Below are 17184 nucleotides of genomic sequence, written 5' to 3'. Positions count from 1 at the left end.
CTCCTCTGACTGAATTAGACGTGAACCAGCTCCTCCCTCTCTCTCTCCTCCACCTCCTCCTCTGACTGAATTAGACGTGAACCAGCTCCTCCCTCTCTCCTCTCTCCTCCCTCCACCCTCCTGACTGAATTAGACGTGAACCAGCTCCTCCCTCTCTCCTCCACCTCCACCTCCTCTGACTGAATTAGACGTGAACCGCTCTCTCTCCTCCACCTCCTCTGACTGAATTAGACGTGAACCAGCTCCTCCCTCTCTCCTCCTCCTCCTCCTCTGACTGAATTAGACGTGAACCAGCTCCTCCTCTCTCTCCTCCACCTCCTCCTGACTGAATTAGACGTGAACCAGCTCCTCCCTCTCTCCTCCTCTCATTAGACGGAACCAGCTCCTCCTCTCTCTCACCTCCTCCTGACTGAATTAGGCGTGAACCACCTCCTCCTCTCTCCTCCACCTCCTCCTCTGACTGAATTAGACGTGAACCAGCTCCTCCCTCTCTCCTCTCCCCCTGACTGAATTAGACGTGACCACCTCCTCTCTCTCCTCCACCTCCTCCTCTGACTGATTAGACGTAACCACCTCAATTAGACGTGAACCACCTCCTCCCTCTCTCCTCCACTCCTCCTCTGACTGAATTAGAGTGAACCAGCTCCCCTCTCTCTCCTCCACCTCTCCTCCTCTGACTGAATTAGATGTGAACCAGCTCCTCCCTCTCTCCTCCACCTCCTCCTCTGACTGAATTAGGTGAACCAGCTCCTCCCTCTCTCTCCTCCACCTCCTCCTCTGACTGAATTAGACGTGAACCAGCTCCTCCCTCTCTCTCCTCCACCTCCTCCTCTGACTGAATTAGGTGAACCAGCTCCTCCCTCTCTCTCCTCCTCCCCTCCTCCTCTGACTGAATTAGACGTGAACCAGCTCCTCCCTCTCTCCTCCACCTCCTCCTTGACTGAATTAGATGTGAACCAGCTCCTCCCTCTCTCTCCCACCTCCTCCTCTGACTGAATTAGGCGTGAACCACCTCCTCTCTCTCCTCCACCTCCTCTACTGAATTAGACGTGAACCAGCTCCTCCCCTCTCTCTCCTCCACCTCCTCCTCTGACTGAATTAGACGTGAACCAGCTCCTCCCTCTCTCCTCCTCCACCACCTCCTCTGACTGAATTAGACGTGAACCAGCTCCTCCCTCTCTCCTCCACCTCCTCCTCTGACTAATTGTGACAGCTCCTCCTTCTCCTCCCCTCCTCTGACTGAATAGACGTGAACCAGCTCCTCCTCTCTCCTCCTCCACCTCACTGAATTAGACGTGAACCACCTCCTCCTCTCTCCTCCTCCTCCTCTGACTGAATTAGACGTGAACCACCTCCTCCCTCTCCCCCACCTCCTCTGACTGAATTAGATGTGAACCAGCTCCTCCCTCTCTCTCTCTCCTCCACCTCCTCCACCGACTGAATTAGGCGTGAACCAGCTCCTCCTCTCTCCCCCACCTCCTCTGACTGAATTAGACGTGAACCAGCTCCTCCCTCTCTCTCTCCTCCACCTCCTCAACTGAATTAGACGTGAACCAGCTCCTCCTCTCTCTCCTCCACCTCCTCCTCTGACTGAATTAGACGTGAACCAGCTCCTCCCTCTCTCTCCTCCACCTCCTCCTCTGACTGAATTAGACGTGAACCAGCTCCTCCCTCTCTCTCCTCCACCTCCTCCTCTGACTGAATTAGACGTGAACCAGCTCCTCCCTCTCTCTCTCCTCCACCTCCTCCTGACTGAATTAGAGGTGAACCAGCTCCTCCCCTCTCTCCTCCACCTCCTCCTGACTGAATTAGGCGTGAGACACCTCCTCCCTCTCTCTCTCCTCCACCTCCTCCTGACTGAATTAGACGTGAACCAGCTCCTCCTCTCTCTCCTCCACCTCCTCCTCTGACTGAATTAGACGTGAACCAGCTCCTCCTCTCTCTCTCCACCTCCTCCTCTGACTGAATTAGCGTGAACCAGCTCCTCCCTCTCCTCCACCTCCTCTGACTGAATTAGACGTGAACCAGCTCCTCCCTCTCTCCTTCTCCTCCTCCTCTGACTGAATTAGACGTGAACCAGCTCCTCCCTCTCTCTCTCCTCCACCTCCTCCTGACTGAATTAGACGTGAACCAGCTCCTCCCTCTCTCCTCCACCTCCTCCTCTGACTGAATTAGACGTGAACCACCGCCCTCCTCTCTCCTTCTCCTCCACCTCTGACTGAATTAGACGTGAACCAGCTCCTCCCTCTCTCTCCTCCCTCTCCTCTGACTGAATTAGACGTGAACCAGCTCCTCCCTCTCTCTCTCCTCCACCTCCTCCTGACTGAATTAGACGTGAACCACCTCCTCCTCTCTCCTCCACCTCCTCTGACTGAATTAGACGTGAACCACCTCCTCCCTCTCTCTCTCCTCCCACCTGACTGAATTAGACGTGAACCAGCTCCTCCTCTCTCCTCCACCTCCTCCTCACTGAATTAGACGTGAACCAGCTCCTCCCTCTCTCTCTCCTCCACCTCCTCCTGACTGAATTAGACGTGAACCAGCTCCTCCCTCTCTCTCCTCCACCTCTGACTGAATGAGACGTGAACCAGCTCTTCCTCTCTCCTCCTCCTCTGACTGAATTAGACGTGAACCAGCTCCTCCCTCTCTCTCTCTCCTCCACCTCCTCTGACTGAATTAGACGTGAACCAGCTCCTCTCTCTCTCCTCCTCCACCTCCTCTGACTGAATTAGATGTGAACCAGCTCCTCTCTCTCTCTCCTCCTCCACCTCCTCTGACTGAATTAGATGTGAACCAGCTCCTCCTCTCTCTCTCTCCTCCACCTCCTCTGACTGAATTAGATGTGAACCAGCTCCTCTCTCTCTCTCTCCCTCCTCCTCCTCTGACTGAATTAGACGTGAACCAGCTCCTCTCTCTCTCTCTCTCTCCTCCACCTCCTCTGACTGAATTAGATGTGAACCAGCTCCTCCCTCTCTCTCCTCCACCTCCTCCTCCGACTGAATTAGATGTGAACCAGCTCCTCCCTCTCTCTCTCTCCTCCACCTCCTCTGACTGAATTAGACGTGAACCAGCTCCTCTCTCTCTCTCTCTCCTCCTCCACCTCCTCTGACTGAATTAGATGTGAACCAGCTCCTCCCTCTCTCTCTCTCCTCCACCTCCTCTGACTGAATTAGACGTGAACCAGCTCCTCTCTCTCTCTCCTCCACCTCCTCCTCCGACTGAATTAGATGTGAACCAGCTCCTCTCTCTCTCCTCCACCTCCTCTGACTGAATTAGATGTGAACCAGCTCCTCCCTCTCTCTCTCTCTCCTCCACCTCCTCTGACTGAATTAGGCGTGAGCCAGCTCCTCTCTCTCTCTCTCTCCTCCTCCTCTGACTGAATTAGATGTGAACCAGCTCCTCCTCTCTCTCTCCTCCACCTCCTCTGACTGAATTAGATGTGAACCAGCTCCTCCCTCTCTCTCTCTCCTCCACCTCCTCTGACTGAATTAGACGTGAACCAGCTCCTCTCTCTCTCTCCTCTCCACCTCCTCCTCAGACTGAATTAGATGTGAACCAGCTCCTCTCTCTCTCCTCCACCTCCTCTGACTGAATTAGATGTGAACCAGCTCCTCTCTCTCTCTCTCCTCCTCCACCTCCTCTGACTGAATTAGACGTGAACCAGCTCCTCCTCTCTCTCTCCTTCTCCTCCACCTCCTCCTCCTCTGACTGAATTAGATGTGAACCAGCTCCTCCCTCTCTCTCTCTCTCTCCTCCACCTCCTCCTCTGACTGAATTAGATGTGAACCAGCTCCTCCCTCTCTCTCTCTCCTCCACCTCCTCCTCCTCTGACTGAATTAGACGTGAACCAGCTCCTCCCTCTCTCTCCTCCACCTCCTCCACCTCTGACTGAATTAGACGTGAACCAGCTCCTCTCTCTCTCTCTCTCCTCCACCTCCTCCTCCTCTGACTGAATTAGACGTGAACCAGCTCCTCTCTCTCTCTCTCTCCTCCACCTCCTCCTCCTCCTGACTGAATTAGATGTGAACCAGCTCTTCTCTCTCTCTCTCTCTCCTCCACCTCCTCCTCCTCCTCTGACTGAATTAGACGTGAACCAGCTCCTCCCTCTCTCTCTCTCCTCCACCTCCTCCTCCTCTGACTGAATTAGATGTGAACCAGCTCCTCTCTCTCCTTCTCCTCCCTCTCTGAGTGAGGAGGACAAAGCAGAGACACTTTTTATCACATGGTCTCAAAGTGTATTTGGCAGATTTTTAAACATTGAAATATCGAGAAGCATTTTTCTTTCTTCTTTATTCATGTTTTGCCAAGTGCTCAGATTGGTCACATTGTGTCCGACTGTCTCCAGATGTAACAACAGACTGAAAACACGTGTGATGGTCGAGTGTAACGACGAGTTCATACCTTCATCTTCAAAAATATAGAAACACAACGTATTGAAAAAGAAAACTCTAAAAATGACACAGCCATGTTTACGAAGTACACGCCTCCCTTTGTCCAATATGTACATGTCCGTCTGCAGAGCTGGAGGATTCATGTCCTGCTGTTGTTGCCGTAGTGAGATTATAAAAACGGAAAAGTTCAAGGAAATCAGCTGGTGAACATTTTAAGGGTCCCTCTCCTTTTTTACTTTTATGTCCCCGGCCAAGATGGTGGCTATTTCCCCCTGCATGAAGGCCCAGGCTACATTGGAGCCGACCAGCGGGCACCGCTCGCCGCTGGGGCAGTACACCTCGCCGGTGGCGCCCTGCTGCTTGATGCTCTCCCGGGAGCAGGGGAAGCAGAACTTGTGCGAGGGCACCGACGGACACTGGACAAAGTGGGTGTCCTCTAGCCGCTCGTGGCACAGGGTGCAGCATAGCGGCACGCTGCCGGGCGCCACCGAAGAGTCCGGAAGGCTCTGCGCCGGCAGTGCGTGGGGCTCCATGCTACCAGGGCCGTGTGGAGCAGAAGGGTTGGCGCTCACAGGCCCCTCCCTCTGGGCGAGTCTCCTCTGAGAGGACGGTGACAGGGGGCTGCAGCTGTTCCGCCGTACGCTCGCCGTAGTGGAGTGTACCTGGTTGGCGTCCTTGGGTGAGCCTGTGCCTCCTGCGTTGTCAGTGGCGAGGATGAGCGCCGCCATGGGGGACTGACCGTTCTGCGCTGTGGCAGCCTCGGGGGGTGTGGTGCGGGAGTGCGGGGAGATGGTGGAGGGGGGGGCGGATGAGAACCCCGGGGGCATCTTCAGGACCTCAGAGTGCGACGGGAGCCACGACTCGCCGCCGGTCATCTTGAGGGCGCCGCCTTCACCGTCCGGCTCTGGGGACGCCTTCCTCTTCATGCTCCGAGGGTGCTTCCCCCTGTCTGAGGAAGAGGAAGGGTTACACAACAACACCACACACAGTGAACACACAACAACAACACACACACAGTGTGAACAACACACACACACATAGTGAACAACACACACACACACACACACACACACAGTAAACAACACACACACAGTAAACAACACACACACACAGAATAAACAACACACACACATAGTGAACACACAACACACACACACACACAGTGAACAACACACACACAGTGAACTACACTCACACACACACACACAGAGAACAACACACACACATAGTGAACACACAACAACACACACAGTGAACAAACACACACACACACAGTGAACTACACTCACACACACACACACACACACCCCCACACACAGTGAACTACCTCACACACACACACTCACACACAACACTCACACACACACACACACACACACAGTGAACTACACACACACACACACACACCCACACACAGTGAACTACACTCACACACACACACACACACACACACACACACACACACACACAGTGAACTACACTCACACACACACACACACACACACACACACTAAACAAACAGTAATGTAAACACGTGTCCGTTGTGCAGGAGATGTGCGTGTCCGCTGCAGACACGTGGTGTAGCGTGTCTTCCTCACGTACCTGTCTTTCCGGCCCCGGGTTCATGTCCCATCAGCCTCTGCATGGCGGCCTGCTCCTTCTTCAGCCGGCTCTCGAACGTGTGTAGCGCCATCAGGTCCCGCACGGTTCTCCCTTTACCCGTCCACTCCTTGTCCGTCGTGTCGGACATGTCGGGCCGGGGTTTGTCTTTCAGCTCCTCCAGGCGCTTCCCGTGCTCCCCGGGGCCCTGCGCCACCGGAGCCCCGGGCAGAGCCATGTGAGCCGGGCGGCCGGTGAGCGGGTGGCCGGTGGGAATGGCTCCGTTCACCAGAGGCACCAGGCTGGGAGGAAGCGTGCTGGACCGGCGGGGGTTCGGGCTTTGACGGTTCAGTTCCGGAGGCTCGTCTGGTTTGGGAAACCCGTTCGGCACCGGGAGGCCGTTCGCCGGCCTGCCCGCCTGGTACTCCGGTCCCAGCCGGGGAGGCCGGTCGGACAGCGGGTAGCGGTCCAGAGGCTGCGGGGGACGGGAGCAGGAGTCTCCGGCCAAGTGGTTCATGTCCTTCCCGGCGTGCTGGAGCTTCCCCGGACCCGGGGAGCGGCCGTCCGGGAGCCCGTGAGCCCGCTTCAGCTGCCGGGCGGTGTCGATGACGAACTCGACCCGGTCCGCGCCCTCGTAGTTGACGCATCCGCGGCACACGGGCTCGGTGAAGTCCCAGATCAGGGCCCAGGGCATCCGGGGCAGGTCGCACAGGAAACACGCCTGTCTCCGGGAGGCCGACATGTTGTCTCCACACTGCGGGACTCCTCGCGGTCTGCGGGGAGGAAACGAGCAGCAGCACCGGAGACACGCGTCACACGCACCGGAGCCCCGCGCGCTCTGACCGGAGCCCGTGACGTCACTGGGCTCGTGCTCCGGCCCTTCCACGAGCCCGCGGGCGCATGCTCCGCGTGCCTGACGAAGATCGTCTGTGTACGTGTGGACGGAGGGGAGGTATCACTCCGCCTCGGTCTGAACATCAGTGTAGTTCTAAAGATGAGGAGTAGGTCGGGTCTGGAAAACAGAGGCGTTGTTTCCAAGCATAGTGTTCAGTGCTGTCTAATAATTATATAATTATATAATTATATAATTATAATTATATAATTATATAATTATAATATAATAATAACACAGTTTTCATGTGAGATGCAGCTTAAAGTCCTACATACAAACAACACGATAGCTAACCCTTGCTCTTAGTTTGCTAACGTAGCCCATGTTGTGCTTTACGTAAAACAAATATAAACTGTTAATTAATAAATCACAGTAAAACCATCACAGGTTTGAACTTATGAAGCTAGAATGAACCTTTTCATTTGTGTAGACTCATATTCACTAATCACAGTTTGTCTCTTAACAAGAGTAAAACAGGGAAATGTTACTCATGTGATTTGGATTTGAAATGTTTTTCTTTAACATGCCTTCACCCATTGACCTGATTCTGTCCTCATAGACATTACATTACATTACATTTCATTACATTACATTTCATTACATTACATTACATTACATTGAGCTGACCCTTTTATCCAAAGCGACTCACAGTCAGTGCATCAACCATGAGGAACAAACCAGAACAACAAGAATCAAGAAAGTACAAGTTCTTCAAGAAAGACAAACTACAAAGTTCAATAAGTAAGTGACATTTAAGTAATACTGAATTGTTAGTTTAAAATTGTATTCAAGGTGCAGTCGGACATCCGAGAGAGAGACAGAGAGACAGAGAGACAGACAGACAGAGAGACACACAGAGACACACAGAGAGACAGACAGACAGAGAGACACACAGAGACACAGACAGACAGACAGAGAGACACACAGAGACACAGACAGACAGACAGAGAGACACACAGAGACACACAGAGACACAGACAGACACACAGAGACACAGACAGACAGACAGAGAGAGACATCAAATGTCTGAACAGGACCAAACATAGGACTTTCTGCTCCCCCCACAGTTCAGCCTGGTGGCACAGGACAGTCAGAGGAGGTGCTCGTCCTCTCCCTCAATCAGAGGAGGTGGTGGAATGGACCATCACACATCAAACAGGTTTCAAACCCACTGAGGCTGCACCTCCTCTCAGAGCTGCGTCTCCTGATGATACATGACCAGGGTCAGGTATATCAAACATGTCACAGGATCTGGACCCCCCCCACGGGCCGCTCAGATGGGACATGACCTCGTGGCCACGGGGGTCGACCCGGTCAGTTTGTTCAGCTGAGCATTTTCACATGAGGGAGAAAGGGAGCATGATGGGAAACCAGCTCAGGAGCTGAGGAGTCCAGGACTGATTGTTTACAGTGCAGCGCTCTGATGTGACCTCCAGTTCCTCAGCAGCATTACCCAGAGTCCTCCACTGGAAGCAGGTCGGAGGTCGTCAGCTCTGTAAACATCTGATGAAGTCGCCTCAGCACCACAGACAGTTAAAGGGCTTTAAACATTACGAGTTTCCCCTTCGAACCGGAGAGAAATATCCTTCTGGATACTTCTGCTCAAACTTGTGTGTACTTCTGGTCCAGGACTTTTCTCCTGCTTAATAAGAGGAAACATTCGTGTTCCTCACACTTTCCCTCCTGTTTCAGTCCAGCTCCATGAAGACTTTTACAGAGAGTAAACGTAGGAAGGACTGGACCTCACTACTACTGACTAAACTCAGTGTGTTTATAATCACAATATTAGAGTTAGCTCCTCACGACATTTTATACAATTTGTGTGAAAATCATAATTAGGGCCGGTCACTCATATGGGAATATTTCATAAGTGAACCTTTGTCTCCTGGTTCACTTCTAATCAAAAACATTCACTTTCTGTATTTGAATTTGAGGCCAATTCCTAATTATTTGGATGAGTGTCAATTGCCTCCGATTCAGACGAGTTAAAGCAGAACCGTGTTTTATTTTTGGCCCTGAATGCATCATGTGTTCCTACAGCTCTGAGCTTCATTTACCAACCGCTCTGTTTAAAGATCAAACACATCAAAGGCAACGCTACAAAGATATCTGTTCAATTGTTAAGACCCACCCCCTTTCTATGGCTTCCTGCTCGTACAGCACAACATCTGGACGTCTGACTGACAGCTGTGTTTGCTCTGACTCTATCAAAGTCTGACGTGTCGGCTGCATGTTGCATTAAACATTTCAGACTTCTGCTCGATTGTTTTGAAATGTGAAACTGAGAAATTCTTTGGTTTTATTGCAACTGACATTTTACGAGAGTGATCACATTTTTAATCTTGACAAGTCTGTAAAATCTCTGAAATATTTACTCATGTCAGCTTTAGCTCTAAACAAAACTTTTAATTATTAATTAATTTCCCTCTTTACCCTTAAATAAAAAACTCCCTTTTCTTAATGATCAAATTAAAACCTATTCAAACTGTGAGTGAAATGATTCTACTGCTTCAGATTTCTGTTCTCTATCTAATAAACAACCGTGGAGCTTGTCAAAGACATTAGCGTTAGCATTAGCACATTAACCATTCAGCCAATCAAACGGCAGGACTGTCCCAGTTGGTCCCACTCAAGCTCCAGGCTGCAAAGCACATGTATGTACATATTCATTCTTAATAAAGTGTGCCAGAAAAGTATTTTAACAAATATATATTTATATTTAGTTTGTTAAATCTGGTCTGCAGGATTTGTTAAGTTGATGCCACAACATCAGTGCAGTGAAAGAGGACATTTGTTGACGAGCTCATGAGCTCTCAGATGAATCAGATGTTTTCACGGTTGTGACTCAGCTGATGAAGCTCAGTAAGTTCTGTAGAGTCCAACACGACTCAACTCCGAGGAGTCGTTTTCTGAACCAACATGACATTATCTGTATTTGTCACTTGTTAGTTTCCTGTTGGGATAGTTAGTTCAGGGAATTCTGGGTAACCACACGTGTTTCCTCTCGCCTGTGGACGGTAAACAGAGGCTGCGACCTTCATCACCACTTCCTGTTTACTGAGGCGCTGCTAATACTTCCTTCCTGTTGTGTTTCAGAGCTTTTCTCATTTAAAGCTGGAAGCTTCATCACGTTTAATGTACTTTAATGTACGTAAAGTATAATATGTGACACAAAAGTCAACAATTTTTAGAGCTCCCCCTAAAATCCCCAGGAGGTTTTCTGAGGAGCTGGTGTCCTGCTCAGGGCTCAGGGTTAACCCAGAGCTCCTCTGTAGCTCAAACCCTGATCACATGGACCCTGGTGGGCACACAGACCTGGATAGTATGTATTCAAGTTAAAAGTATGTATCCTCTGGAAACCATGAATGTCTTTATAGAATCTTGTGCCAGTGTCTTACAGGGTTGAGATGTTTCCTCAGATTATTGAAAACTGGACCTGAACGATTCGTCATCTGGGGACAATGAACATCTGCACATGAAATCATCCAATAGTCATTGAGATATTTGAGTCTGAACCAAAGTGATGGAACGACCAATCATCTCCTGCCACTAAAATACGACAAAACAAACTGCGTCTGATGAAACCAGCTGATTGAAAGTCTTCATTAACCACTGAACACATCGTTGTCCCAGTGGGAGTCGTGCAGATCACAGGATGTCTCATTGGAGCTGCTCTCCCCAACATCCAGAGACACAGCCTGGCGGTGGCGTTTATAAAGTCCATGGCCAAGTCAAATAAACTCAGGGAAAAACCCTTTTGGATGCGTTGCATCTGGAATCCGAGCGACGCTGATGTCACTGAGTGCAAAGTGAGGAGACAAGAGACAAACAACAAGGCTCTCCCTTTCCTCCCGCCTCCCCTCGTTCACCCCACGTCCTAATCCTCTTTGCAGGCCTGCAGGAGAAGGTCGGCCAGCTGCCAAGGCAAGGGCTGCTGGGAAAACGTGGCGGCTGCCAAGCGGGAACGGCGGTGGTGGTGAACACAGCTTGGTTCTGCCAGAGGCCTCAATTCAGACTGGACCAGCGCCAGACCCCGCCCACTCACAAACCCCCCTCTCTCGTTTGGCCCAGAGAGAGAGAGAGAGAGAGAGAGAGAGAGAGGGAGAGAGAGAGAGAGAGACAGAGAGAGAGAGAGAGAGAGAGACAGAGAGAGAGAGAGAGAGAGAGAGAGAGAGAGAGGGAGAGAGAGAGAGAGAGACAGAGAGAGAGAGAGAGAGAGAGGAGAGAGAGGCGGGGGTGTGGGATGTGCCACATCTGCAGCCATGTGTGTGTGTGTGTGTGTGTGTGTGTGTGTGTGTGTTTATTTGGGGGGGGGCAGACTGGGGTCAAACATGGAGGACGAGGCTTTGAGTTTAACATGCGTTTCCCAATCAGCTCATAGGACAGAGGGGCGGAGCTCGATCTCTCTTTAAAATAGGAATAAGCCTGAAAAGCAGATGGGAGGAGCAGATCTGTTCCTGGGAATCCACCTCGTTACCGAGCCCACATGACGATGGCAGAGCGAAGGCGTCCAGCGGCTCGGAGACAACTCCTCTCGTCAGGAAAGTGTCTCCAGACCGCAGACGCTTTGAGGGGCGGAGACGAGGGTTGTTCTCTCAGAGTGGAAGAACATGTTGAGACTCAGAGACTGATGGAGTCATCAGCTGGGGAGTGGTTACCTTTCAGCCCCCCCCATGAATCAGTGGAGGATCCTCTGCTCCTCTTCCTCCTCCTCTTCCTCCACAGATCTGTGAAGTGAATATACATGAAAACACACACACACACACACACACACACACACACACACACACACAGTGGGTCAGAGTGCACAGGGTGTCCTTGGAGAGACAGATAAGCTGGTGTTGATTATACAGCTCAGCTATTGTGCAAATCATGACTCAGTGAGACAGACAGACAGAGAGACAGACAGACAGACAGAGAGACAGAGAGAGAGAGAGACAGAGAGACAGAGAGAGAGACAGACAGACAGAGAGACAGACAGAGAGACAGAGAGACAGAGAGAGAGAGAGAGAGAGAGAGAGACAGACAGACAGAGAGACAGAGAGAGAGAGAGACAGAGAGACAGAGAGACAGAGAGAGAGAGAGACAGAGAGACACAGAGAGAGAGAGGGAGACACAGAGAGAGAGACAGAGAGAGACAGACAGAGAGACAGACAGACAGACAGACAGACAGAGAGGACAGACAGACAGACAGACAGACAGAGAGACAGCAGACAGACAACAGACAGACAGACAGACAGACAGCATTTGAATTGGAGATATGTTAACAACATGACGAAGTGGAGACGAGTGTGAATTAATGAAATGAAAAGAGATTTGCTGTTTTACAATCAGTAGGAAACCTTGTGTTTGATGAAATCAAATGAAATCCGATATCTGTTTTAGATATTTTTTAAACGAGGATGTGGACTCGTGGACGACCTCCGACCTGAACTCACTTCCTGTTCCTCTGGGCTCAGGATCAGGGTGGGAGGAGCCTGGCAGCAGCTCGCTGAGCCAAAACAAAGAGTCAAGAACAAACGTGAATGATTTGCTCCTTGAAGGAAAGAACAGAACAACACAACCTGCTGGAAACTGAAACTGACTGAAAACCCAGAAAAGATTTAACCAAACAAAGCATCTCAACCAAAGTGAGTTTGAATTTCATGGACAAACCAAGAGCAAACCAAACGGTAGTTTTTAATCTGCAGTTCCTCCATGTGAAGTGTTTCAGATACGACTGAAGATGAAATTCATACCTTTATTAAATCTTTTCATTACATTCCTGGAGAGTCTCAGCATTGCTTGTTTGTGATTCCTGTCTCCATGGAAACTGTACTGCTGTAAAGTCTTTTCATTGCTGCAAAACACCTGAACATTTCCCCTCAACATAAGATTGTGTGAAACAACCTTAGCTAAGGAGAAATTCAACTTTAAAACTTGATGTTTTCTTCCACTGCTGCTTTTAAACCTATAATTTAGGATGTATATTTTTACGTATATTTCATGTTATTTTAATTGATACTTGATAGTAATTGTTTTATCTACTGAACATTATTTTGATTCCTACAGTGGCTGACTCATGACGGATCACCACTGTGCTCACACCAGGGCCGAGGCCAACAGCAGGGGCTTATGGGTAAACGCCTTTTATCCAGGTCAAGGTTGTAATGTGTGGACAGATTTCCAGAGAACATGGCGGCAGTTTGATGTTGGTCACAGTTGACCTGCAGGAGTTAACGTTTAACACAGCTGTGAGCTATTAACAGGACACAGTGATGATGAGGAAACTCAGGGTAATTATCAGAAACTCATGAAGGCGTTTCAACGTCTCGATATCTCGTAAACAGAGGAAGTCTGGAGGCTTCGATTCTGAACAGAAATCCAATGAACTGCTCATGAGCACCAAGCAGGTAGAGGGCGCTGTTCCCTGCCACAAACTGAGGTTGAACTTTTAAAGAACAGATCCAGAAAACAGAAAGTCCATCCTCTTAAGAACAAAGAGGGACAGAGAACAAGAGGCCTGATGGGAAATGTGGTTTCAATTTGTGCCAGATTTATTTCATCACAGCAGTTGATGAGAAAACACATAAAACAGTAACGTGGTTTTTTTTACAGATTATATACATCTACATATCTACATATCTACATCTGTGTGGTTGGACACTGACAGTTTAATGAGAGCATCACAAACTATATTATCTGCTCATACAGACGTTAATTATCAAACAGCTAAAGGGGGCGAGCTGTTATATATAACCTATTTATATTTAAATATATAAAAGTATAAAGCACATTCATCGGCTGCATTGTAAACTGATCATGAAACTGTCGTCACTCGATTGGAGAACCGACTCGTCGTCCTCTCGGTCTTCACGGTGGCAGGAAGCTGTTGTGTTGCTGTTAACATCAGCCTGCGTCATGTTTCAGTCCGGAGACGAAGCGGAGGATCAGAACGAACATGCTGACGTTTGTATTTGACTGAAAACACCTGAGCTCTGCAGAGCTCAGTCTAGAGCGTCTCATGAACTGTGAGTTTTCTTCTTCTCTTTATTCAAGAGCGGGATCCGGGCTTGTTGATTTCATCTTCAGATGTTTGGCGTTTTCACTCTAAACCCTGTGCTCTCACTCAAGCAGCCTCTGCTTTTGCTCAAACTGTGTTTGTGCTCAGATATTTGTTGCTTACGCTCAGATTTCCCGAGCTTCAACCCTTCTCTTCTCCTCACTCCCATTCTGTGCTCGTATGAAACGTCTGCTCTCTGAATTCTCCTCTGATCACGTATTGTTTTCTGTCACAGAATCAATGTGAGCACGAGGAGAAGAGCTGAAGCTGAAGAGCAGGAAATCTGTGCAAGCTACAAAATATGTGAGTGCAAGTGAATAGTTTGAGTGTGAGTGAAGGGTTTAGAGTGAAATGTGAAGATGAAATCAAACGGTCCGTGTCGTTGGCTGCTCACCTTATTTCAAAAAGACGTCCTTTAGAAAGGAAGAATCAGGAAAACAAAAAGAAAAACCGCAGCGATATGTCGTTTTAACCCTGATGACTCATCGTCCAGTTCACAAACTCAGTCACGACTAACAGTTCACGCTGCGGCGCTTCCTGTTCGGACGATGACCTCACTGATGGACGATAAATGGTTGGTTGAAACTCAGCAACACAGCCACTGTTTATTCTGGATTTCCTGCCATTGCTGCTCCGCTGCAGCTTCGTCTGTTCACTCACACGTTTCTGTTTTTAACCGAGGAGGACAATGACAGGAAGAGAAGAAGAAGAAGTCACTTCTCTGCTGGTTCCCTGTAAACACAAACATTTAAACGGAAGAACACCTTCATCTTTTACACGTCTGAAATAAATTAAATAAGTTGCCTGATAGATTGATGGACGTTTGGTAACGTGTTCGATTTCAGACTGCGATTTCTTCTCCTCTCGTCTGTCAATCAAACCCATTAAAAACCGTGATTGGACGTTAATCTCGGAACAGGATTGTGTTTATGCCACATCTGTGTGTCATCAGAATCCGGTCAGAAGTCAATTTGAGGTTTCTTTGAGGTCATGTGATCGGACTCACTGCAGCAGTTTGTTCCATAAAGACGATCCACAATAGCTTCGTGTCTCCTGTTACCGACCAGCAGTCGTTTCTCTTCTCTCTCTGAACCTGAGCCTCTGGCTTCTGACGCCGCTGCTTCCTGACGGAGTCTCGTCCTCCTCAATGCTCCGTCTGTCTCGCCTTCGCGTAACCACGGCGATCCCGGGGCCTCTCGCCTGTCCTGCTCCCATTGTCCCTCCGCTATTGAAGGAAGGACTGAAACCAACACTGCCGATCCCGCTCGGATTCAATATGGCCGAGATCTGACACCATGTGAAGCGACGACCCGCCTTCTCTCAGAGGGATCCTGTTGCTCAGGTGCAGCTCGCCATCAGACGGGAGCAAGAGCAGAGACAGGAGGGGACAAAGAGGGAGGACAGAATACCTGACGCACTGAAGGATGGTTATGACACGATTGTGCCGCTTCACCTCCCGGACAATGAAGTTAAATGTTTCCAAACCTGTCAGCCTTTCGCTCTTCAACCCTGAAGCTGAAACTAAACAGAAGGAAGTTCGTCTGCAGGTAAAAGTCAAAAACTGAAATTATATGTAAAAACCAGGAAGCAGGTCAGAGACTAAAACATGTTGAGCAGGTCGAGCTGGGCGGGTCCGAAGTCTGTACCTGAAGTGAAGCCAAATCATCTGGTGAGGTATAGGTCCTAAACCCTTCCTTCTCCATGTTAGCAGATGGGACATAAATGTTTGTCAAAGATGGTTTCTGTTTCGTATTTCTATACAGATGATGTTCTGCCGAGTTTGGATCAAATCCACACACTGTCTGTTACTGTTTGACTTTGCAGCTGAAGTTTGTTGAAGGTCGTCAGACGTGATGAACCTGAGGAAACAGGATGAGGTGACGGAGCTGCAGGAGGAACAACGTCCAGCTCATAGAAAATAAACATGGACGACATGGCCGCTCTCAAAACTGAAGCCAGTCCGTTTGTTTTCGATTTAAAACGTTCACACTCAGTTCTGCTTGTTCTTCAACATGGCTGCCGTCAGTTTATGATCCTCTAGTGTATTTTAGGAGGCGACTTCAGCCACACCCACGGTTTCTCTGCATTTCCCATCATGCCCCAGTTAGTGGTTGTTTTTAGGTCAGCACGCCCAGTGCCGTGCTGACCAATGAGCTCACACGTCTGTGACTTCGTTACATTGGTTTGAGAGTTACTACGAACAGAAACCTGTCTTCACCTTAGAACTGAATGATTGACGTTGAATCAAACTAATGAGTTTTACTGACGTCTGATAAAACAGTTTGTCAGAGTTTTGATGTAGAACATAAAAATAAAGTTTGTCAGAATAAACTGTACATGTGACCACATGCACGTTAACCCTCTGCTGCTAACAGCGCTAACGTTAGCTTCTCATCACAGCAACAAAAAGGTTTCAGTCTGAGAAACTTAGCTCTGACTTTTACTTTGAAACTAAATTTTAGAATCAGTCATTTAGAACATTTTAGTGACGTCAAGTGAAAATGTCACACACACACACACACACACACACGACAGGATTGTGAGTGTGACATGTTCACACCTGAATGCTAATGAAGCCATATTAGTCACACACATCCACAAGTTAAAATAAAGTTGAAAGTCCAGGACGAGCAAACAAGAAAAAGCTGCACAGAAACGTGAGCTACAGAGAAACAGACATGTTGGAATAACGTCATCCTTCATCCTGGGGAAGTCAAATATTAAAACTTTATTTAACTCACCTGGAGGACAGAAGATTCAGTGGATCTCTCCTGCCCCCTGGTGGAAGTCACAGGGGAGTAGGATTTCAAACTTCACTCCAGGTGAAGAGAGGCAGTGTCATGCGCTCTTAATATAATCAGTTAATATCAAGAATGATAATCATGCTTAGAAAATGCAGCGTGTGTAATGTGAATATTAGTTCTAATAACCATTAATTTACTTTAATTCATCTTTATATCTGACCTGATTTCACAATACATTTATCTACTGCAAATACAAGTCTTACGTTTTCAGGCTCAGTCTTGATGTAGGTATAAAAGTGTTTCATATATTCATGCAACTCAAATTTGTTTGCATGAAAATTTTCCACATTTGTTCATTTATATTAATTTTGAATTGTTGAAAGCTGGAAATCTCAAGCTCAGCTCCATTCAACAGTCTGATCTGACGAGTCCATGTTTCTTCAAGCTCTTTTATCATTGGTTGGAAAAATCGTTTGTTTTTATTTTGTGGAAACAAACTGATCAGATGAACCAGAC

At 48.8% G+C, this 17184-nt stretch overlaps 1 protein-coding gene and 1 long non-coding RNA gene across 2 annotated transcripts; one reads left to right on the top strand and one right to left on the bottom strand.

The window, feature by feature from the left end:
* Window positions 1-4273: 4273 nt before the first annotated feature.
* Window positions 4274-6943, bottom strand: irf2bp2b (interferon regulatory factor 2 binding protein 2b). The gene is made up of 2 exons (XM_035176603.1): window positions 5994-6943; window positions 4274-5340 (listed from the first exon to the last, which is right to left on the bottom strand). Exons 1-2 carry the CDS (start codon window positions 6730-6732, stop codon window positions 4604-4606), a joined length of 1476 nt encoding a protein of 491 aa, XP_035032494.1. The 5' UTR covers window positions 6733-6943; the 3' UTR covers window positions 4274-4603.
* A 3219-nt stretch (window positions 6944-10162) lies between these two features.
* LOC118121020 lies at window positions 10163-12649 on the top strand. The gene is made up of 2 exons (XR_007034872.1): window positions 10163-11616; window positions 12268-12649. It is a non-coding gene; the product is annotated as an uncharacterized LOC118121020 (long non-coding RNA).
* The last annotated feature ends 4535 nt before the right edge of the window (window positions 12650-17184 follow it).

This window comes from Hippoglossus stenolepis, chromosome 2 (assembly GCF_022539355.2).
Source record: "Hippoglossus stenolepis isolate QCI-W04-F060 chromosome 2, HSTE1.2, whole genome shotgun sequence".
Lineage (NCBI taxonomy): Eukaryota > Metazoa > Chordata > Actinopteri > Pleuronectiformes > Pleuronectidae > Hippoglossus > Hippoglossus stenolepis.
The sequence above is the reverse complement of the archived record's forward strand: the minus strand, read 5'-3'. Positions and strand labels throughout refer to the sequence as shown.

What these genes read in the sequence shown, in the direction of transcription:
- irf2bp2b (XM_035176603.1), bottom strand. Translation starts at nt 6,732, where the DNA reads ATGTCGGCCTCCCGGAGACAGGCGTGTTTCCTGTGCGACCTGCCCCGG. An exon ending in ACCCGGGGCCGGAAAGACAG is followed by an intron (nt 5,341 to 5,993) that starts GTACGTGAGGAA and finishes CCTCTTCCTCAG; the next exon opens with ACAGGGGGAAGCACCCTCGG.